Source organism: Notechis scutatus, chromosome 11 (assembly GCF_049901735.1).
Source record: "Notechis scutatus isolate UNSWTSFEM ecotype Mainland chromosome 11, rNotScu1.2, whole genome shotgun sequence".
NCBI classification, from domain to species: Eukaryota; Metazoa; Chordata; class Lepidosauria; order Squamata; family Elapidae; genus Notechis; species Notechis scutatus.
This window is the reverse complement of record NC_142019.1, coordinates 19,893,566-19,911,925: the sequence shown is the minus strand read 5'-3', so window position 1 is coordinate 19,911,925 and position 18,360 is coordinate 19,893,566. Positions and strand designations below refer to the sequence as shown.

General features: G+C 49.6%; 1 protein-coding gene across 2 annotated transcripts in view; it reads right to left on the bottom strand.

The window, feature by feature from the left end:
• Positions 1-1,939: 1,939 nt before the first annotated feature.
• Positions 1,940-18,360, bottom strand: part of MAP1A (microtubule associated protein 1A) — a 38,476-nt gene continuing 22,055 nt past the window's right edge. For both annotated transcript variants that reach the window (XM_087973023.1, XM_026684636.2), the window contains 3 exons: positions 10,142-17,813; positions 4,311-4,540; positions 1,940-3,885 (listed from right to left, as the gene is read on the bottom strand). In XM_087973023.1, coding sequence (XP_087829149.1) covers positions 3,730-3,885; positions 4,311-4,540; positions 10,142-17,813 — 8,058 coding nt within the window. In that variant the 3' untranslated portion in view covers positions 1,940-3,729. The remainder of the gene's footprint in view (positions 3,886-4,310; positions 4,541-10,141; positions 17,814-18,360) is intronic.

Here is an 18,360-nt window from a genome sequence, read left to right as displayed (position 1 = left end):
TATCCTCCGAGAGCCCTCTGGTGGCATTCCTGCCACAGCTGCAAGGTAAGACGGTTTCCTGCTGGCAGCCGCTGGTCAGGCAGATGGCGCAGGAAGGCAGGCAGCAGAAGGGGAAGAATGGGAGTTCTGCTTGGCAGAAGCGAGAGGCTCTGTGGACAAACAGACTGCTAGGTGTGGAGATGACAGTTAAACTGCCAAGACCCCCAGTCTTGGTGAAGAGAAGCAGGCCGGCCACCGGGGTGGGTGGGGGGTGGGCTTGCTAGGAAAGGTGGTGTGCTGAAATCTCTGATGGAGCTGCACAAGCGGTGGGAAAAGATGGCTGGAATACAAAAGGGCCGTTTGGGGACTTTCCTGCGGAGTTTGTGCAACTGGAGGCGGCATGTGGGGTGGGCAGAAAGAGATCCTTCTAAGCACTGCGATGACTCAGAGCTGTTGCAAACCACAGCTGCTCTGACCCCGGGGGTGTCCTTCGCTGCCCATTCCAGGTCCCCCCCTCCCTGCCCAGCTGATGGCTGCCACCCTGTGAGCCCAGAGCCCAGCGGAGGGGCAAACTCCCCCAGGTAAGTGGCATGAAAGGGCCAAGGTGAACCAGCTGCCGTCTTGCTGCTCCCAGATACCAGCCGGGGGGAGCAGCCCCAGCCGCACCGAAGCCCCACTGCTGTCCCAGGGGGAATGGCTTCCAAGGCCTGCAAAGCCCTCGGAGGACAGACAGCCCCAGTTGCCAGGCTCGGGATCCGAAATAGGGCTGGGCCACCTCTAATGTCCACTTCCTTTATTTCCCTCTCAGTTCTGTGGCAGTGCTTGAGGGGTCCGTCACCATGCTGGGCTTGGGGCCTGAAGTGGGGAGTTAGAAGGGAGAGTTTGAAGCCTGAGGAAGGGGGTTAGGCTCAGCCTTCCAGGTGTGGCCAGGTCCAGCAATAGCCCTTAGACTTATAGACTGCTTCCCAGTGCTTTACAGCCCCTTCTAAGCAGTTTACAAAGTCAGCCTCTTGCCCCCAACAATCTGGGTCTTCATTTTGCCCACCTCGGAAGGAGGGAAGGCTGAGTCCACCTTGAGCCGGTGAGAATCGAACTGCCAAACTGCTGGCAGCCAGTGATTGGCAGAAGGAGCCACCATGAAGCGCAGATGCTTCTGGTCTCAAGGGGCCACCCTTCTTCACGCTGACTAGGCTTCACTCGCTGCCTGTTGTTTTAGCTCCCCGGCTTAAGGCCTCTCTCTCTCCCCCCAAACTTGCTACCCAATCGGAGCCTTCTGATTTCCTCCTGCTTGACCCGAAAACCCGTGGGACTCTCTGCCCATAAACAGTGGCCATTTCACATTTGCTCCTTTCTCCAGCCCAATTGGAGTTCTTCAGGATATTTGGGGGGGGGGGAGGGCTGAGGGGGAGATCCGTGCAATCGCTCAGGGAAAGTGTTGCCAGCACCTGGAGGGAGGGAGGGAGAACAGTGGTTCCCTCTGCAAGGCAAAGAAGAAGTTGGAAATGCCCCCCCCCCCCACCAGGAGACTGGGGGCGGCGCTTGGTGAGCCCCGGTTCCCCTTTCCCAGCCAGACTTACAGCCCCAAAGAAGGGAGACCCAGAGCCCACGACTCCTGATCAGCCCTGGCTGCATCTCCAGGCCTCCCCGTTATGGGAACCCAGCCAGTGACGCTGAGCGTCTTACGTAGAACACCAAGCTGTGCTGGGCTGTGGCTTGTTAGGGCACAGCCCATTCCGGACCCACTTCTTCATGTTCCTAACTCTTAGGGTGCCCAGCTGTAGCCGGACTGAGGCAGAGGGGAGGGGGTGTCCCAGGGCTGCTCTGCGGCCAGGTGCCTTCAGACAAGGCGAAGAGCCTCCCAGCTCAAGAACAAATACGGGAGCCGGGCCTTGCTGGGCTAAAATGGCCCTCTTGGCCTTGCGATCCCCAGTGCGCCGGAGGGAGAGCCTCACACAGATCCTGTGGTGAAGGTTGCTTTATTGGTCAGCGCAGACCCATTCCTTTGCGGTTATTAGCATTACAGCGTATTGCACACAGAACTGAAGGGAGGCGAGACGTTGGAGGGGACAGGACTAACGGAGAGCAAAAGGGCCAGCGGAGAAGGGGGCTGTTTAGGCGAGACCCCCCACACACACACACGCCACGGAGGGGCTGCTTCTCTTTCTTTGCCACGAGGCCAAGGGAGTCATAGGAACAGGAGCACTCGGGCACTAATTGCCACATGCAGGAAGAGCAGACGCCGTATTTTCCTCCTGGGGTTGCCAAAGGTCCAATTGGTTCTCATGGCTAAGGATGAGCAATAATTGTTATAAATTTTGCCATAAAATGGGCAAGGGGAGGCTGCTGAAGCTTGCTTCAAAATTACAAAATATTGGAGTGAGACTCAGGCAGGGCTGTGTGAGGAAGAGGAGGAGGAGGAGGAGGAACAGATGGGTCAGAGTCCTTGTACTGCCTAAGAGGAAGGGACAGTTCTTGGTCTCCCTCCTCCCACCGCATTAGCTTCAGCTTCTAAGACACATTCGTAAGTGGGTCAGTACATTCACTTGTCTAACTACAGACGTACACTTGGTCTGCCAGCTAAACACCAGCCAGAAGGGCAGCAATTCAAGCCACGAGAACCACGAGAAAGGCTGCCACGCATTTCCCCTCACCCAGGACCAGATGTCCCAAGGCTGACCTGGGCCAAGCAGACTGAAGGATTCAAATGTATGTTACCAAAGTGATTTGGGGGGGGGGGGATAATTCTCCATCCTCTGTCAGTTTGCAGCATTTAGAAATGTGAGTACCCTGTGACCTGGGAGTTAAGAGCCTACAATAAAAGTCAAAACATTTGAAAACACAAATGCAAAACCTGTACATGAAAAAGTACATGCCATTAAAAAATAATAAATTAAACAATAACCGGAAAAAATAACATTGCTCTATTTCTCCTCATCCACCCTCTCCTTCGAAGGGTTCCGGGTATCCTATGGCTCTTCCAAGCTGATCTTTTCCTGCAGAGGACTAAAGCTTCCTTGCAACCTGCTCAGCGCTGCACCAGGCGGCTCCCAGTGCCCGCTGCCTCAACCGCCCATCCTGGCACAGACAGCTTTGTGCTGGTCCAGAAAGTGAAAGGTTTTGCTTTCAGCCTTTGAGAAGAGGAGAGCTGTGGGCGGAGGGGCAGGCGCCATCCCAGCCTCAGGGCCTTGGGCAAGGGCCCGAGGGCAGCCTGGGCACTGGTCGTCACAGGAGCCTCCCCCCTTCAAATGGTTGTGCCACAGAGGGGAAGGTGGGTTGTGCCACTTCATGCCTGGTCTCTCGAGACGTTCTCTTCTGTGCACCTTCCCCAGAAAGGAGGGCCCTGGGGCCACCTCCTTGCTTGGCTTGCTCCAGAGCCCGAGCCTTGCCTTCTCCATCAGCCCCACGTGGTCCCCTCCCCCACATTCCCTCCAAGGGTTGGCCAAGAGCTGGACAGAGCTCAGCCGTGGGATGAGAAGGAGCAGGGCAAAGACAGGGCAGACAAACCAAATCCAGGGAGCCGAACCCCTTGGCAGCGGTTCCAGGGAGAGCAGACAAGTGGTGGGGCCACTCGGCACACGTATCCAGGCGTGTGGGGCAGGTCTTGGGGCTCTGGCAAGCAAGAACCACACACGGATGGAGTGCTGCTCCTGCCGAGTTCAGCCGACACTCGGGAAAGGCAACAAATCAAGCAGTGGGGAGCAGGTGGGCCTTCCAAGTGCTGCGTGGGAGGGGAAGGAGAGGAGGGGAAGCTCAGAACTCGATCTTGCATGCAGGGAAAGATTCGTCCTGCATCACCACGGTGCTGCTGCTGGCCAAGACCATGATCTTCAGCTCCTGCTGTCTCTCGTGAGTCTGCTGGTACCATTCCCGCGTCACTTCCGTGTCGTGTGTTGGGATTAGTGTGACCTGGGGAAACAAGAGAGATGGACCACGTGTCAAAAGCCTGTGGCCTGAACCGTGGAATTCCAGCCGGACTTTGACAACCAGGGTCGGCGGCGCAGATTCTCTTGCCAGCCGCAGCCGCCTTCTTCGGGATGGGGGGAGGTGGGGGGAGAAGAGGGGCGTGGCAAAGTAGTTGCGGGCCAGCCAGTTGATGGGGGTGGGGGCAGGGAAGACTGCAGCGAGCCTGCCTTCCTGCTGGGCTGTCAGAGGAAAGCCGGCCCTGGAGGCAAAAAACCCCTGAGCCCCTTTCGGCTCCAGCCCAGGAGCCCAGCTGGTGGACCAGAGAAGAGGATCCCGGGCGGGGCCTGCAGCTACGCCCAAAGGGCTGAGAGGAAGCGGGTCTCCCAGGCTGCCACTCCTGGGGGAAGGGAAGCCAGCCAGGCACCTACCTGCAGGTTCTCCCCCCACTGGGCCTTCCCCTCCAACAAGGCCTCCAGGACGGCACGACTGGGCTCCCCGCTACTGGGATCGTTCCCACTGACCACGTAGTAAGAAGCTCTGACTCTCCTGAAGAACTCTTGGTCCGTATTTTTCCCGTTGCAATGGTTGGGGATGTACGCCAAGTCCACGTAGACAGGTGGTCCAGGTGATGTGGAGGAACTTTTGGGGCTGCTGGAAACTTGTGGAGAGAAAGTGGAGGTTTTTGATAAAAGATGCAACAATCGCCAACTTTTCCTTATTGTTTGGTTGGAAGAAACCTGGTCTAAGAAGCATCTGTTTTTTTTACACTTTACTAAAATTTGATCTTTTGCAGTAACAAAAGTATGCTAGGCAGTTCACAAAACTGTCTCTTAGATAACCTTTAGAACTTGGGAGTGGGCCAGAAATTGTCCCAAAGCCCGGCTAGCTCCCTAATGGCTGCCAGGTCCTGTTGGCAAGGCCCCTCCCGGATTCTTCTATCCCCATGAAGCAAAGGCAGGACACATCCCAATAACCGAAGGACAAAACTGACTTGGCAGTAACTGGCATTCTACTATTCTTCTAATCTCTCCACATTCACACACAAGGTTGAGGATTTTGGTGGAAAGCAATCTTCCGGGGCACAGTTTTCTCTAGTAACCACTGAAATGATAGTTGTATAAAGTTGCTGGAGTGCACCCAGTTTCTCTCCCCTATGAACTACCTAGACAAAATGAGATTGACGTAGATTTGCATGGTTTCTTCCATTACAAAAGTTTGCTGAGAAATGTAGGCAAATAAACTTTCTGCTGTCCTTTTAGACCTAGGAGAGAGAATTCAGTTTCCTGAAAATTGGTGGCATGGAAGCTGGACTTTGTCAAGTAGCCTTGGCAGACCAGAATAGTTCCAAAAGAATAGGAATGGCTACTAATAAGGCTTTGGCAATGCAAGCCATAGTAGTTATTCCAAAGAAAACCGGAAGGAATGAAGCCTGTTTCCGATTTGGGTCCAGCGCCAGGAGACTGGAAAGGCCAATCTCATTTTCTCGATAGGGCCACATTTGGGACGCTCATTAAATTTGCAGGTGACACAAAACTGGGGGCGGAAATCACTAATATTTCGGAAAAAGGAGCTTGACAGGCTGGAGCACTGGACCCTATCCAACAAGATGCAATTCAGTGATGAGAAAAGTAAAGTCTTACATTTAGATAGGAAAAACCAACTGCACCGGTGTAGAATAAATGGTCCCTAGCTGTGAGAGAGATCTAGATGTCTTAATAGACCACTCCTGGAATGAGCCAGCAGTGAGCTGCAGCTGCCAAAAAGAGCCAGTGCAGCTCATCAGCAGAGGGATAGCATCAAGATCGCAGGGTGAGACAGTACCGCTCTGTACCACATTAGCGAGGCCACCCTTGGAGTACTGCATCTAGTTCTAGTCCACACGATACAGAAAAAGAGGAGAAAGCCCTAGAAAGTGTGTAGAGAAGAGCAAGAAGGATGATACGGGGCCTGGAGGCAAAAACCTTACGAAGGCAGGTATGTTTGGCTTAACCCTGAGGGGGGAGATGACCGCAGTCTTTCCTCTACTTGAAAGGCTGCCATTGATTGATTCTCCATAGCGCCAGAGGGCTGGACAAGAAGCAATGGGTGGAAGCTTGTCAGAGGGAGATCCAACCTGGAAATAAAGAGGGATTTCTTGACGCTATTAAGCAGTTGGATTAGCGTGACTCCCGGAATGGCGAACGCTTCGTCGCTGGAGGTTTTCAAGAAAAGATTGGACAACTCTTTGTCTGAGACAGGGGTGGACTAGAAGACTTCAACCCTGTGATTCTGTGCTTCTATGAAATGCAGAGATTGGATCCTCGATGGTAATTAGTCTCAATAGCTGTTTACAAAGTCCTGATAGCAAATAACGTACATTAAACACTAGAGCTGTGAGTCAGCCATGGAAGGGAGCTGCACCCTCTCCTGTCCATGTTTGTGAGATAAGTTCTGCTTGTCCGTGGTGTGACATAGAACGCGACCAGAAGAGGGGCCTCCTGGGTCCCCCCCCCCGTCCCCCTTGCCACTTAGGGATAGCTCACCTTGTGCCAATTCACACTAAACCATCCCACCCTTGTTTCTGCATGGATCCACCACAGGTCACTGTATATTCTTTCCATTAGCAATAGGAAGCAGAAATCCATTTGACAGCTGACCAGTTGAAAATCAGGTAAGACTCCATATATTTCAGGATCTGGGCTTGCTGCTTAGTTTATATTGGGCTCTCAGAAACACTGTCCAATTATTGCTCTTATCTTGTTCGTTTTTTGCAGGAAAAGCTCCCTTCCACTGTGATCCCTATACATAAGAAATGAAGCAGCTGGGGAGGCATTCCTTTACACCGGCCACCACCAAAGGAACGCTGTTTCTGGGAAGTTCTTTGCCTGGGCCTTGTAAGTTTGCCTCCCTATAGGCATTATACTTGGAACAAACCAGTGTGTGATTGTTCACCGGGCTTTGTAGGCATCTCCACTCTCCTCAAAATCCCAGAGGAGTGAGGGCCTTTGGGCAACCCTCCGAGACTCCCAGCTTGAACACCTCTTCCCCCACCTTTCTCTTTCCAAAGGACCTTGAATGGCTGAGTCATCTCTAAGGGCCACTAGGGCCAAGGAGAGACACATTCCTGACTGGGGCCCAGGTCAATAGATTTCCAGAGCCCATGTGTGAATGATATTCTGAGAGTCTTCCCTTGGACTCTCCTTGCTGGCCAGACACAAGTCACTGTTGCTGGGAGGGAAGGAAGGGGACAGCTAGAAGTCTGCGATCTGTCTGCTCTTTCCCCCACCTCGGTACTGAAATGTGTGAAATCCTCAAGACTGCAGCTCAGAGACAGCAACTATATAGTTACCCCTAAGACGGTAACAATTCAAGTGGCTAAATAGACACCCACACGGGGTTTTCTATTATCATAAGAGTGCTTTCATATATATGTTTTCCATCAGCTGGTGCCATCGCTATTCCTGAAAATAATCTATGTCCATTAGTAGCCTTAATCACGGATTTGCTTGATCCACCTTTAAAGCCATTATTAGACCTTGTGGTACTGAACTCCACAAGTTAAAAATGTGGCATGCATGTAAAGAAATCTCTTCCTCTTGTTTGACCTTAATCTCCTAACATTCAGATGCAGAAAATGCTCTCACTGAATTCCAGTATCAGGAGACAGGAACAAAGAGAAAGTCTTTGTCGTATCTCTTTTCTTTTTCTTCAGCCAAAAAACTCAGGTCACAAGCAGATTCCCAGTGTCCAAGGAAATTGTCCCTGTATGGATTACCATAGGATTGAAGGATCCCCCTTATTTCTGCATAGGAGAAGGAAATAAACTACCCAGAGATATAGATAAGATATAGATAAGAATGGAAATGACCAGCTGCCTGCAAGGAATATATAAATCTTTCCATTAGCAATAGCCCTTAGACTTATATACCGCTTCACAGCGCTTTCCAGCCCTCTCTTAAGTGGTTTACAGAGTCAGCCTATTGCCCCCAACAGTCTGGGTCCTCATTTTACCCACCTCGGAAGGATGGAAGGCTGAGTCAACCTGGAGCCTGGTGAGATCTGAACTGCCAAAGTGCAAGCTGCAGACAGCCCGCAGTCAGCAGAAGCAGCCTGCAATACTGCACTCTAACCACTGCACCACCGTGGCTCTTCCCCACCACCCAGTGAGAACTGAAGAAGTTTCTGGTATGAGAATTGCCCCCAACTCTGAGGGCACCGATCGTGAAGTACTTCTTGGTTCTCTGATGAGCTGTGGGAGATGAAGTGACCGAAATAACATTTGGCATGCTGGTAGAAGAAGATTAGCCGTCCATTTAAACAAACATGGGTATGAACTCTGATTTGAGCCTGGACTGAGAAGGTAAGAGGGCAAAGCAAACTTTATTGCACTGATAACCTTTCAGTTGGCAACCTACTTCTCCTGTCTGGCTACTTACGGTGCCTCTTCAGCACAGCACTTTGCCAAGAAACCTCCCGAGGTTTACCAGGTAGAGTCAGAATGCTGACTAAGTCACACACATTGTTGCGTTGCTTGGGCTACTTTTGGGCTGAGGCCTCTAAGGAACTGGGAAGGACACTTACTAACATGACCATTGCCGGTCTGACTCGTGCCGTCCTGGCCCTTTTTGTAAGGGGGGGCATGGTAACCGGAAAACCTCTCTTGGGTTGCACCTGCAGCCTTAAACAGAATCTGGTCTGGTCTGGCTTTCCTTAAGAGGCCCTCTTTGGATCCAGCCTTTTTGGTAACCATCCCTAGTCTCCCCAAAATTTGGCTCTAACTGTCCTGCTAACAGCCAGAGGAGGAGGAGGAGGAGCCACCTCTCTCTGCTTTTAGAAGAGGTTAGCTTTTGTGCTAACTAGACATAACGTGGCCAAGCCAAACCTGAGCATCAGCTTTTTACTAAAACTGGGTCGGAAGGTGGCACGGTGGCTTTTGAATATAACAGCCAATCAGCGGCTTCAGAAGGAAGGGCTGCAAGTTGGCTCCCTTAAGGTTCACTTAACAATTCACATGAAATTTTCAGCAGAGGCACGAAGCACTGTGACAGCTTTAAAGAAGAGGTTTTTATCAATATGATGTGGCATCACATACACATCAGCCGAAAGGGATCAGAGAACAGTGAGTCAGGATTCAGGATCTGATTTAAAAATATCCAAACCAATGTAGAGAAGACATCAACTTTGAACAGTTTTCTCAATCCTACCAGGTTCAGCCACACTCTGGGTTCAAGAATATCATCCTGAGATGGGAAGGCAGATGAAGAATTGGCTGTCTAGCAGCCAGAGAACTGGAGGTGCACCTTGGGGAACCCACCTCTGAGGCGTCTGTCAAAAAGAAAGGCACGGTTTACAAGGTCAAGTTTAAAGAGGGGCAACCAGAGAGAAGAAGAGAGACCTCAAAAGAAGGAAAGGAAAAGGGTCTATTTGTGGTCAACCTGCCCAAAGAAATGAGGAAGCTGTTTCCCTGCTTAGATTTTCAATATGCCCTAAGATGGGAATGGTGCCATGGAAATCATTGAGCACAGTGGCAACTTCTGTAGAGGAAAAAGGGAGGCTGTACTAGCAAGTAGGGGACGGAGGGAGAACTGGGAAGACTTGAAGGGATGTTAGCCGTCTAGGGAAGGGGAGAAAAGTCGGCTGGAGATATCTGAGATGAAGTAGATAATGTGTCACACTGCTGAAGAATGGTCTACTCCAGAGCAGGGTCCAGAGAAGACTGCTGTGCCCCAAGATGGACCCCCCAGGGGCATTTCTTCCTCACAAGTTGCTTTCATGAGAAGCTGAGGAAACTGAATCCCATCCTGCCAGGCTGAGGTAACCAACCCCCTGACTTAACTGCGTGGGAACCTAGAAACTGCTAGGCATATTTTTGTCCCCACTGCAAGCTGCACACGTATCCGGTAGGGAGAGAGAGTGAACTGAAACCCTTGGATGTCTAAACGAAGCCTTTATTGTTTTACTGGGGCTTCACTACTAGTAGTCAGAAAGGCAGATAAGGCAATGGGGGAAGGAGGAGGCATCTAGCTTGTTTAGCCCTTATAATTAATTTAATTCTGTCTTCAAACGTTTTAGGGATAAAAGTCAAAGCAGTAACTTGCCCTATATTGTTAGTAACGAGCGGGGAGGAATTGACAAGACTCTTGTCAATTCATTCTTGGGACCAAAAGGCCGACCTTCCAGAAGCACTAAAGGGTTGGTGAAGCTCAGCTCCTCTGCCCAAACCATCCCTCCGGAGGATCCAAACCTTCCCAATCTCCGCTGTGCCTCGGTTCATTCTTACCTGGGCCAGTTCTGACACCACTGACGAGGTTCTTGCCGGGGCTGGTGTGGGCGCTTCGAGAACCTTCCTCTCGGTCTTCCACGGGTGGCTTGAGCAGTTTCTCTTTCTTAGCCATCCCTGGCCTTGAAGACCGACTGTCAGGCGGCTGCTTCATGGGACTAAGTAATTGTTTACTAGCTTTCTGGTACGGGGAGGAGGACTTGGACTTGCCCGGGAGCTTCTTGGACGCTTTATTTTTATCCTTCAGGTCCTTCTTGGATATCTTGTCAAGTCTGTTCAGGTTCTGCTCAATCAGCAGCATTTCAGGATCCATCATGCAGACATCTGGGTGTGGAGGGTGAGGCGGAGGGTCTGCCAAGGAAGCAGGTGGTGGGTCCTGGCCAGGCTTGGAGCCATGCTGGGAACTGCCTGCAGCTTTGTCTACCGGGAGGTAGTCAGTCTCTTCATCCGAATCCAGGGCGGCCTCTGCTGTAATGGAGGGACATTCCTCTGTTTCAGGAGGGACATCGGAGTCTGACTGAGAAGTCCCCGAATCACTGGCAGACGTGGGAGGAGTTTCCTCCACAGCGGAAGTAGCTGGTCTATGGCCACCAGGAACGGAAGGGGGCTTTCCTTTGACTGAAATGGGCCCTTTCCCCTGTGAAAACTCACTGCCTTCTGATGAATCCTGAGGACTTGGGTTGATGAAGGATGGAGACAATTCACCCTTTCTTTGCTTGCGCTCATATGATTTCTGCCCACGGTTAGATACGGCTTGGAAGCCTGGCTCCACTGCTTGGCAAGTGTCCCCTCCGTGCTCCTGTCTTTGGCTGTTCAAGTCCCCCTGGGGAGGGGTCACCAGTGACAGGGGACGGCTCTGCCTCGCACACCCCTCCTGCTCCTGCCTAGATTTCTCTGAAATGGGGGATGAGTCAGACAAAGGGAGTGGACTGAGGCTGACTTCCGTGGGGCCGTTAGCTGTTGCTCCTGCCTCCTGGTGACCAGGAGGAGAACCGGCCCGGGGCGGGGCTGCTGCGGGCCATTCTTGGGGGCTTGCCGGCTGTGGGCAACAGCCAACTGTGCAAGTGGGTTCGGATGGCTGCCCAGCCTTTGGGCCAGCAGAGGCTACGTCCTCTCCTGAAAGCAATGGAGGGGCGATGGGTGGGCTCTGGGCCCCTGCCATGTATTGGAGGCTGGGGAGGGGGCTGCTCCCTGTCGGCTGCCCTGCAGAGGGAGGGGTCCCTGAGGAAGGTTCCTCAGGGGGGCTGGATGACTGCTTGTGGATCGGATCCTCTGGGGATGTCTGCCAAGGGAGCTTTCCTTCTGCTTCCCCCTTTTTTGATACCTCTAAGTATTCATCTTCTTGACCTTTTCCTGGAGAGGCAGGTTCAGGCATGTTTAAGAGGAGAGATTTATGCTCCAAGTGTGAGGAGAAATGGGCTTCATGTCTGAACAAAATGGATGGCTCGTGCTTTTCCAGGCAGGAAAGTTCAAATCCAGAGGAAGAACAATCAAGCCCTTTGGGAAGGAGGACGGGCCCCTTTGGGGAGTCCTTGTCTTTAGCAGAGACGGAAAGTAAAAAGCTTCTAGGGTCAAGACCCCCACAGGCTTTTTCCACGAGGTCCTGGGAGGGCTGCTCGATGGCCACCTGGGACGTCTTTGTGCCCCCTTCCCGCCTGCTAGGATCTGCAAGGCTGTCCCCGGCTGTTTTCTTGGAGGGACTTCCCTCTCCCAATGACCCATCGTAGATTTCTTGCCCTGGGACAGAGACGTTGTCCTTCTCTGAGGCAGCACAGAGTTCTTTTGGCTTCACCAGGGGAGATGCGGATTCTTTTTCTGACCTCTCCTTGGCACCTTTCTCCAGCTCTGAGTCGCTAGCACTGTCTTCTCTTTCAGCTTTCTCATAATAAATGTCTTTGGGATGAAAACCTGTTGAGGACTCTTGCTCCTTACTGGGTTTTCTATCTGAAGGGCTCACCTCTTCCCTGAAGGCTGTATCTCCCAAAGAGGAGGCAGGCTGGAGGCTCACTGGGCTTTCTTTCCATTGTGTGGCGTCTGTGGATGTCATGAAATGGGGATCCTGCAAATACTGCTCAGTAACCTCTGCATACTTAAAGGAATGCCCCGTCACAACCTTTGGCGAACTTGGGGATGAGAGTTCCTTCTCGGTTGGAGTGGAGAGGTAAGAATCTTCTTCTTTGGAGGAAATGGGGTAGAGGAATTCCTCCTTCGGAGGGCTCAGTGCTTGAGTACTCTTGGCTACTGCGTCCTTTCCAGGATGGCCCATATCAGACATCACCACATTCCTGTAGACGTCAGCATACTGGAAAGTTTTTTCATGAGGGTAGGGCGTTGGTTCCCTCTCTTCCCTCTCTTGCCCTTTCTCACCTGCCTTTGCTTTGGAATCAGGCAACTCCAAAGGACCCGAGGAGTCCAGAGCACCTGGCCACACGTAACATTTGGTTTGGCTAACAGAGCGCGTGTCAAGATCCCGGCTTCCTCTGCAATCTTGGTCAGGATCCAACTGTCTGTTCTCCTCGGACCCTGCACTTGCATTCAGAAGAGTTGCGGAAGTTCTGGGCTGCTTTCTACTGCCACCTGGGTGGTCATCAAGATGCTCACTTGATTCCTCATCAGCATTTTGCTTTCTCTCCACAGCTTCACTCATGAGGTCAAAAGATGGGTACAGGGTCACTGTCTCCATTACTTGATTAGATTGAGGGAAAGGTTCTTCTTCTCCTTGCACTGAAGTGGGCATCTTAGCCTGGTGTGGAAAGGACAAAAAAGCCCATTCCACACTTGATTTTGGCTCACTTTCAAGTTCAAAAGAGGGACTGTTTTCAAAGCTACAAAGTTCAGCTTTCTCTGAATTCAAAACACCTTGATTAGGATGTGCCTGGGGAGCTGGTTTTTCTTTCAACATAGGCTTGCCATCTACAAATAAAAAGCCATCCTTCTCATTGGCCGTTTCTTCCTGAAAGGAGCCAGGTTCAGCATCCAAACTATCCTGCTTGGGAATATCTTCACTCTCCATAGAGTGAATGTCTTCTTCCTTCTTAGCAGGTTTGTCTACCTCGTCATCCAAAAATGTAGATTCCCCCTTTTCTTTGTTATATTTCAGTTGCTGGTCTTTGCACGGTATTTCATTCATTCCCTCTGGAAACCACACTTTCTTCTCATAATTTATGTCTCTCAGATAAGGATTTTCTATTTCTGGAGATAATTCATTTGTTTCCTCTTTCTTTCCTAGAAATTGATTAGGTTCTTTCTCTCCAGATGAAACTTCCAAGGCACTGCTATCTAAAGCTGGGCTCACTGATGTGAAGCTTGAGGACTTTGAGTCTGGAGATGTTTGTTTAGGAGACAGTTCCTTGCAAGTCTGTTTTTCTGTTAAGGAAGCCGATCTTTCACTTTCCAGAAAAGGGTCTGCTGAAGGCTGTATTATGGTGGCATCTAGAAATGGACTTTGCTGAAAGTTTAAAGAGGAACTGCATGGATCCTCTTTGATAGCCACTTCTGCTCTTCCATCTGTACTTGGGCTCTCTTCTGCTGAAGCTGGGTGTTTAGTTTTAGGAGACAGCTGTTCCACAAGCACGCCCAATGATGTTTCTTTAGTAGGGCTCTCTTTCATAAGCAGAAGTGTAGTATCTCTTGGAGAAATTTCTTCTTTGAATAAATATGAAGGGGTTTCTCCATGAAGACTCAGAACAAATGTACTATCTTCTGAAGAAACAGACTCCTTTTGTTCTAAGCCAGTTTCTGTCAAATGCAAACCCTTTTGAGATATTTCAGTGATGAAATTATCAGAACATGATGTCTCTCCAGGAATTTCATCAGTAAAAGAAGATGCCTTTTCTTCTCCTGGTAAATTAATGATTTGTGAAGATTTTTCATCTCTAGGTATGTCTGAAATTGCTTCCCATCCTTTTGGCAGAGGTATTTCTGAAGGAGAGAACACCTCAGTCCCAGGCCTAACAACCTGTTCATGGGATGCTTCCTCAGCAGTGCCAACATTCTTAGATGAGGCATCTTTTAAGGTCCCTAGGAGGTTATTTTCAGTGGGAAGATCCAGGTCAGAAATATCAATAGTTTCTTGTTTGTGGTAGAAGCTTATTGCTAGCTCCTCTTTCTCCAAATGCTGGCTCTTGTCTTCATTTGGTGCAGGTAAGAATCCTGCATGCAGGATGGCTGCTGCTTCCAGGTCAGGCATGTCATGAAGGCATCTCTCTCTGATTTCACGATGCTCCCCATCACCTTCAAATGTTCTGGATACATTCATTGCTCTGTTGGGTCTTTCTATTTCAATCCCCATTACAGGAGATTTGGCTAACTTTTCAAACATGTCTGCTTCTGCAGTATCCAATTTTTCTTCTATAGGGGATTGATGAAAAGGTGTGTGCCCTGCACTAGTGGGGCCTGATTGGGTGGGAGATGCCATCTTGACCGTGCTATCGTCAGGGCTTATGCAGCGATCTTCAGCATCGCCAGAGCCTTGTTGTACCTGCAGCAGGTGTGCATTTGCTTCACTCAAAAGCATGGTAGTTTCTTGAGATCCTTCCACAGATATTTCACTTGAACTATCTCCCAGGGGCCCTTGCTGTAAAAACAGTAGGGCATCATAATGTTCTTCTGCTTGCCAAGGCCTCTCAAAGTGTGGAGTTTCTTGCTGCTGCTGCTGCTGCTGCTGCAAAACTTTCTTGCAGGCTTCAAGTTTCTTCTCACTTTCTATTTGACTATGGAAGTCTTCTGGAGGAGGAGACTTAAAGCCTTTGTCCTCTTCTAGGGACGATGTGGGAGAAATAGTGCCAGCAGAAGGTACGTAATCTAGGCCTTGGGTGACCTCTGTTCGAGAGGAAGGTATGCTGTTCACCGTATCCAACAGGAAGGAACTTTTGCCTGTTTCCTCTGTCTGCGGCGCTGTGATTGATGCAACGGATTGGTCTTCAGCGACAGAAGTGGCGAAGGAGGAAAGTTTGTCACATTCTGTAATGGATGTTGCTGAAGAAACATGCTCCTCTTCTGCCAAAGGGGCTGCCACAAGATTTGTAGGATAGGCAAGGATTTCGGGTTCCTGTCCAGCATACCCTTTGGCAACTTCAGGCGCTGTAAGAGTCTGGATCCCATTGGCAGCTTCAAAGGCCTGGTCTGCTCCTGCAATGTCATAACTGCCAATGTCTGGCTTGAAGTGTGCCACCTTCTCCTCGTGCTCATCATGGATCTCCTCGTCTGAGATGGTCTGTTCTGTCTCTGAGTAGCCAGGGATGGTTTCGTCTTGGATGTAGGAAATATGTTCTCCTGATGGGAAAGGCATGCTTCCCAGGTGAGAGTCCTCCCTTTCCTTTATCCCGGGCGACTTCCCAGGTACTTTGCTTGAGTTCACTCTGTCTGTCTTGTGTTCTTTTCCTTTCCCATCAGAAAGCAAAGAGGGGCCTTGTGCTGGCTGGACTTGAGAAAGCTCTTTCTTTCCTAACTCTTTGCCTTTTGCTGTTACTGCTTCCTCTAATGTCCCTTCCAGCTCTGCCCTTTTAAATACATCTTTCTTTTTCAAGCTGGTGTCTTCTCCTCGGGACATCCAATCCCTTCCTGAAGGAGCCGTGTTTTCTTCCCCATGTGATGGTATCTGATCTTTCCCTTTTCCTGGAAATTCTCCGACACTCCTTCCAACATTCTCATCCAGTTCTTGCCCAACAGGCTCTGCTAAGGTGGCTTTCTCATCAGGTTTTTCAGGTGACTTGCCTGCTTCCACCACCCCACCTTCTGGGGAAGCCATCTGCTCCTCTGGCATGGCCAGAGAAAGAAGTCCTGAACTTCCGGTCCCTGTGGATATCGGCACCCCCTTTCCAGCGACCAGGTCACAGGGATCCTGCCTTTCTGCATGCTTGGAGACAGTCTCTGCCTCTAAAGGAGCAGGTGCAGGATGAGGCCCTTTTTGCTCTTCACAGCTCAGCTCCTCAAAATCCTTGGTCAGGTCCTCTGGTGAAGATATCACCAGCCTCTCCTCAGCTATAAATGGTGGCCCTTGAGGCTGGTCATGTTTCTTTGGCACAGTTGGAGACTTCAGTTCTCCAGTGGTGCACTTTTCAGTTTTGGTACGAACTTTGTCCGTTTTTATTCTACTGGGAACTTTTGCCTTGTATAAAGTCTTCCTTACCTCAGGGGTGAACGCCTTCAAGTCTGGCTTAGAAACTTTTTTCAACTCTGATTTAGCTTCCTTCTTTTTTTCATCTTTCCTTGAATCTTTCCTTTCTTCTTTCTTCCCATCATCTTTTTTAATCTCCCTCTTCTCCTTTTTAACATCTTTCTTTTCTTTATCTCTCTTTTCTTCCAGTTTAGAAACTTTCTCTTTCAGATGTTTTTTGCCAACTTTGTCTTTGGCAAGTTTTCTTTTCTCAGCTTTAAGGGCATCGCTGGAGTCTATTTTCACTTTCTCTGTTTTGACCAGCTTCTCTTGAAGCATTTCAGAATGCTCTTTCCCTTTTTTCTCAGTTTTAGCCTCTTTTACTGTCTCCATCTTCATCTCTTTAGAGCCCTCTTCAGCAACCATCTTTGTTGTAGGAGGCTTAAGCGATAACTTGAGGCTCTCTTTACTGTCTGTCCGTTGTTTAATCTTGGACTGTTTAAGCACAGAAGAGGGTGTGACAGAAGCCACATCTTTCTGAGTAGCTACAGGATACTTCAGAAAATCAAGATGCTTGAGTTTCTCAAGACCTTCTAAAATCTTATTTTGTGGTGCATTTCCTGGAAACAAAACTCGTACAATTTTTTCTGTTGGTCCTGCGGGAAGCCACACTACAAGGGCTGTGATGGATGTTAGATAGGGGACCGAAATCTCCCCTTCTTTCCCATTGCTAAGGATAATGCCTGTCTTGGCTTTACTGTTTCCAGTCCACTTTTGCATGAGAAACTGCATCTCCTTGCTCTCTTTGACGGGGTTCAAGATGTACATGTCCAATTTGCCAACACCCATTTTGTGGAACAGAGTGATTGGCTCAACAGTATTGGTGACCACTCTATAGAGAGGCTCCGGCTTGATGCTTAGCCTGTGGAGGTACTGCAAGGTCAGGCTGGCTTCTGCAATGCTTCTTTTGACTTTCATGGATGACTCTGGCATCCTGAGCTTCTCAGGAACATTGAAGAAAACCACCCCAAGCTCTGGGGACAGAAGGTTTTTTATCCAGTCACTATAGTTAGTGGAGCCCTGTGACTGCTCTTCTTCCTGCTCAGCAATCTTCCTCTGCAAGAGTCCATTAATCCCCGGGAGATTGTCAGCTCCAATGTGGGTCAGGAGAATTGAGTCAATCCTATCCAGATGTCGGACCAGTTTCCAGAAACAGGACTTCCTGTCTGAGCCACCATCAACCAGAATGTTGAATCCATTGACAGCAAAGAGAGCAGAGTCCCCCCTTCCGCCTGGGAATATGTAGCAGCAGGGCTTGGAGAGCTTTAGAAACCCCCCGGAGGTTGGGGGTTCCAGAAGATCAAAGGGGGATGGGACATCCACTGTCTCAGAGACATATTCAGCAAATTCAGATATCCCATCCATCTCTGGCAGGACTGGATCAGGATTAACTCTCAGGGAAAAGTGGTCTTGGAAACTGGAGTGTTGAAGATTTCTCCAATCTCCTTCTCCCAAGCACGATATGGTGAGGGAGGTTTTACAAGCTGGATCAGTATTACTGAAAAGCTGGGCGACCTACAAGAGTTTAAAACAGATTATAATAATGAAAACTTCTTGATTAAGTTCAAAAGTTATTTTAGTGAATACTATGCAAATTCAGTTGAATTAAAAAAAATACTACACAATCAATCAATAATCTAGTCTGTTACTCCCGGATAACCTACAACTATTTTTTACTAGAAACATGTTTATTAAATGTATACGAAATATAGACATGAATGTATATTACATTTATAAGAGCTATACACATAAAGATGCTATTTAATCACTATATTGACCAGAAGAGCAGCTACTTGGAAGGAATTTCTAAAGAGTCTAAGAAAGTATCCAAGATCTCTGGAATATCTCATTTATACAGTTCAGATGATGGAAAACATACAGAATGTTTCTGAATTAATGCCATGTGGCGAGTCACTATATAAAATTGTCTGCAGTGTAGCAACTCAAATTGCAAGTGCCAAGGTAGCAAATGGCTTAAGACAAATAATTGACTAGGCTCCCAAAATTAAATGCAAGATAGGAGGGACTAGTGGCAAGGGAACAAAGCAACCCGATTCAATTG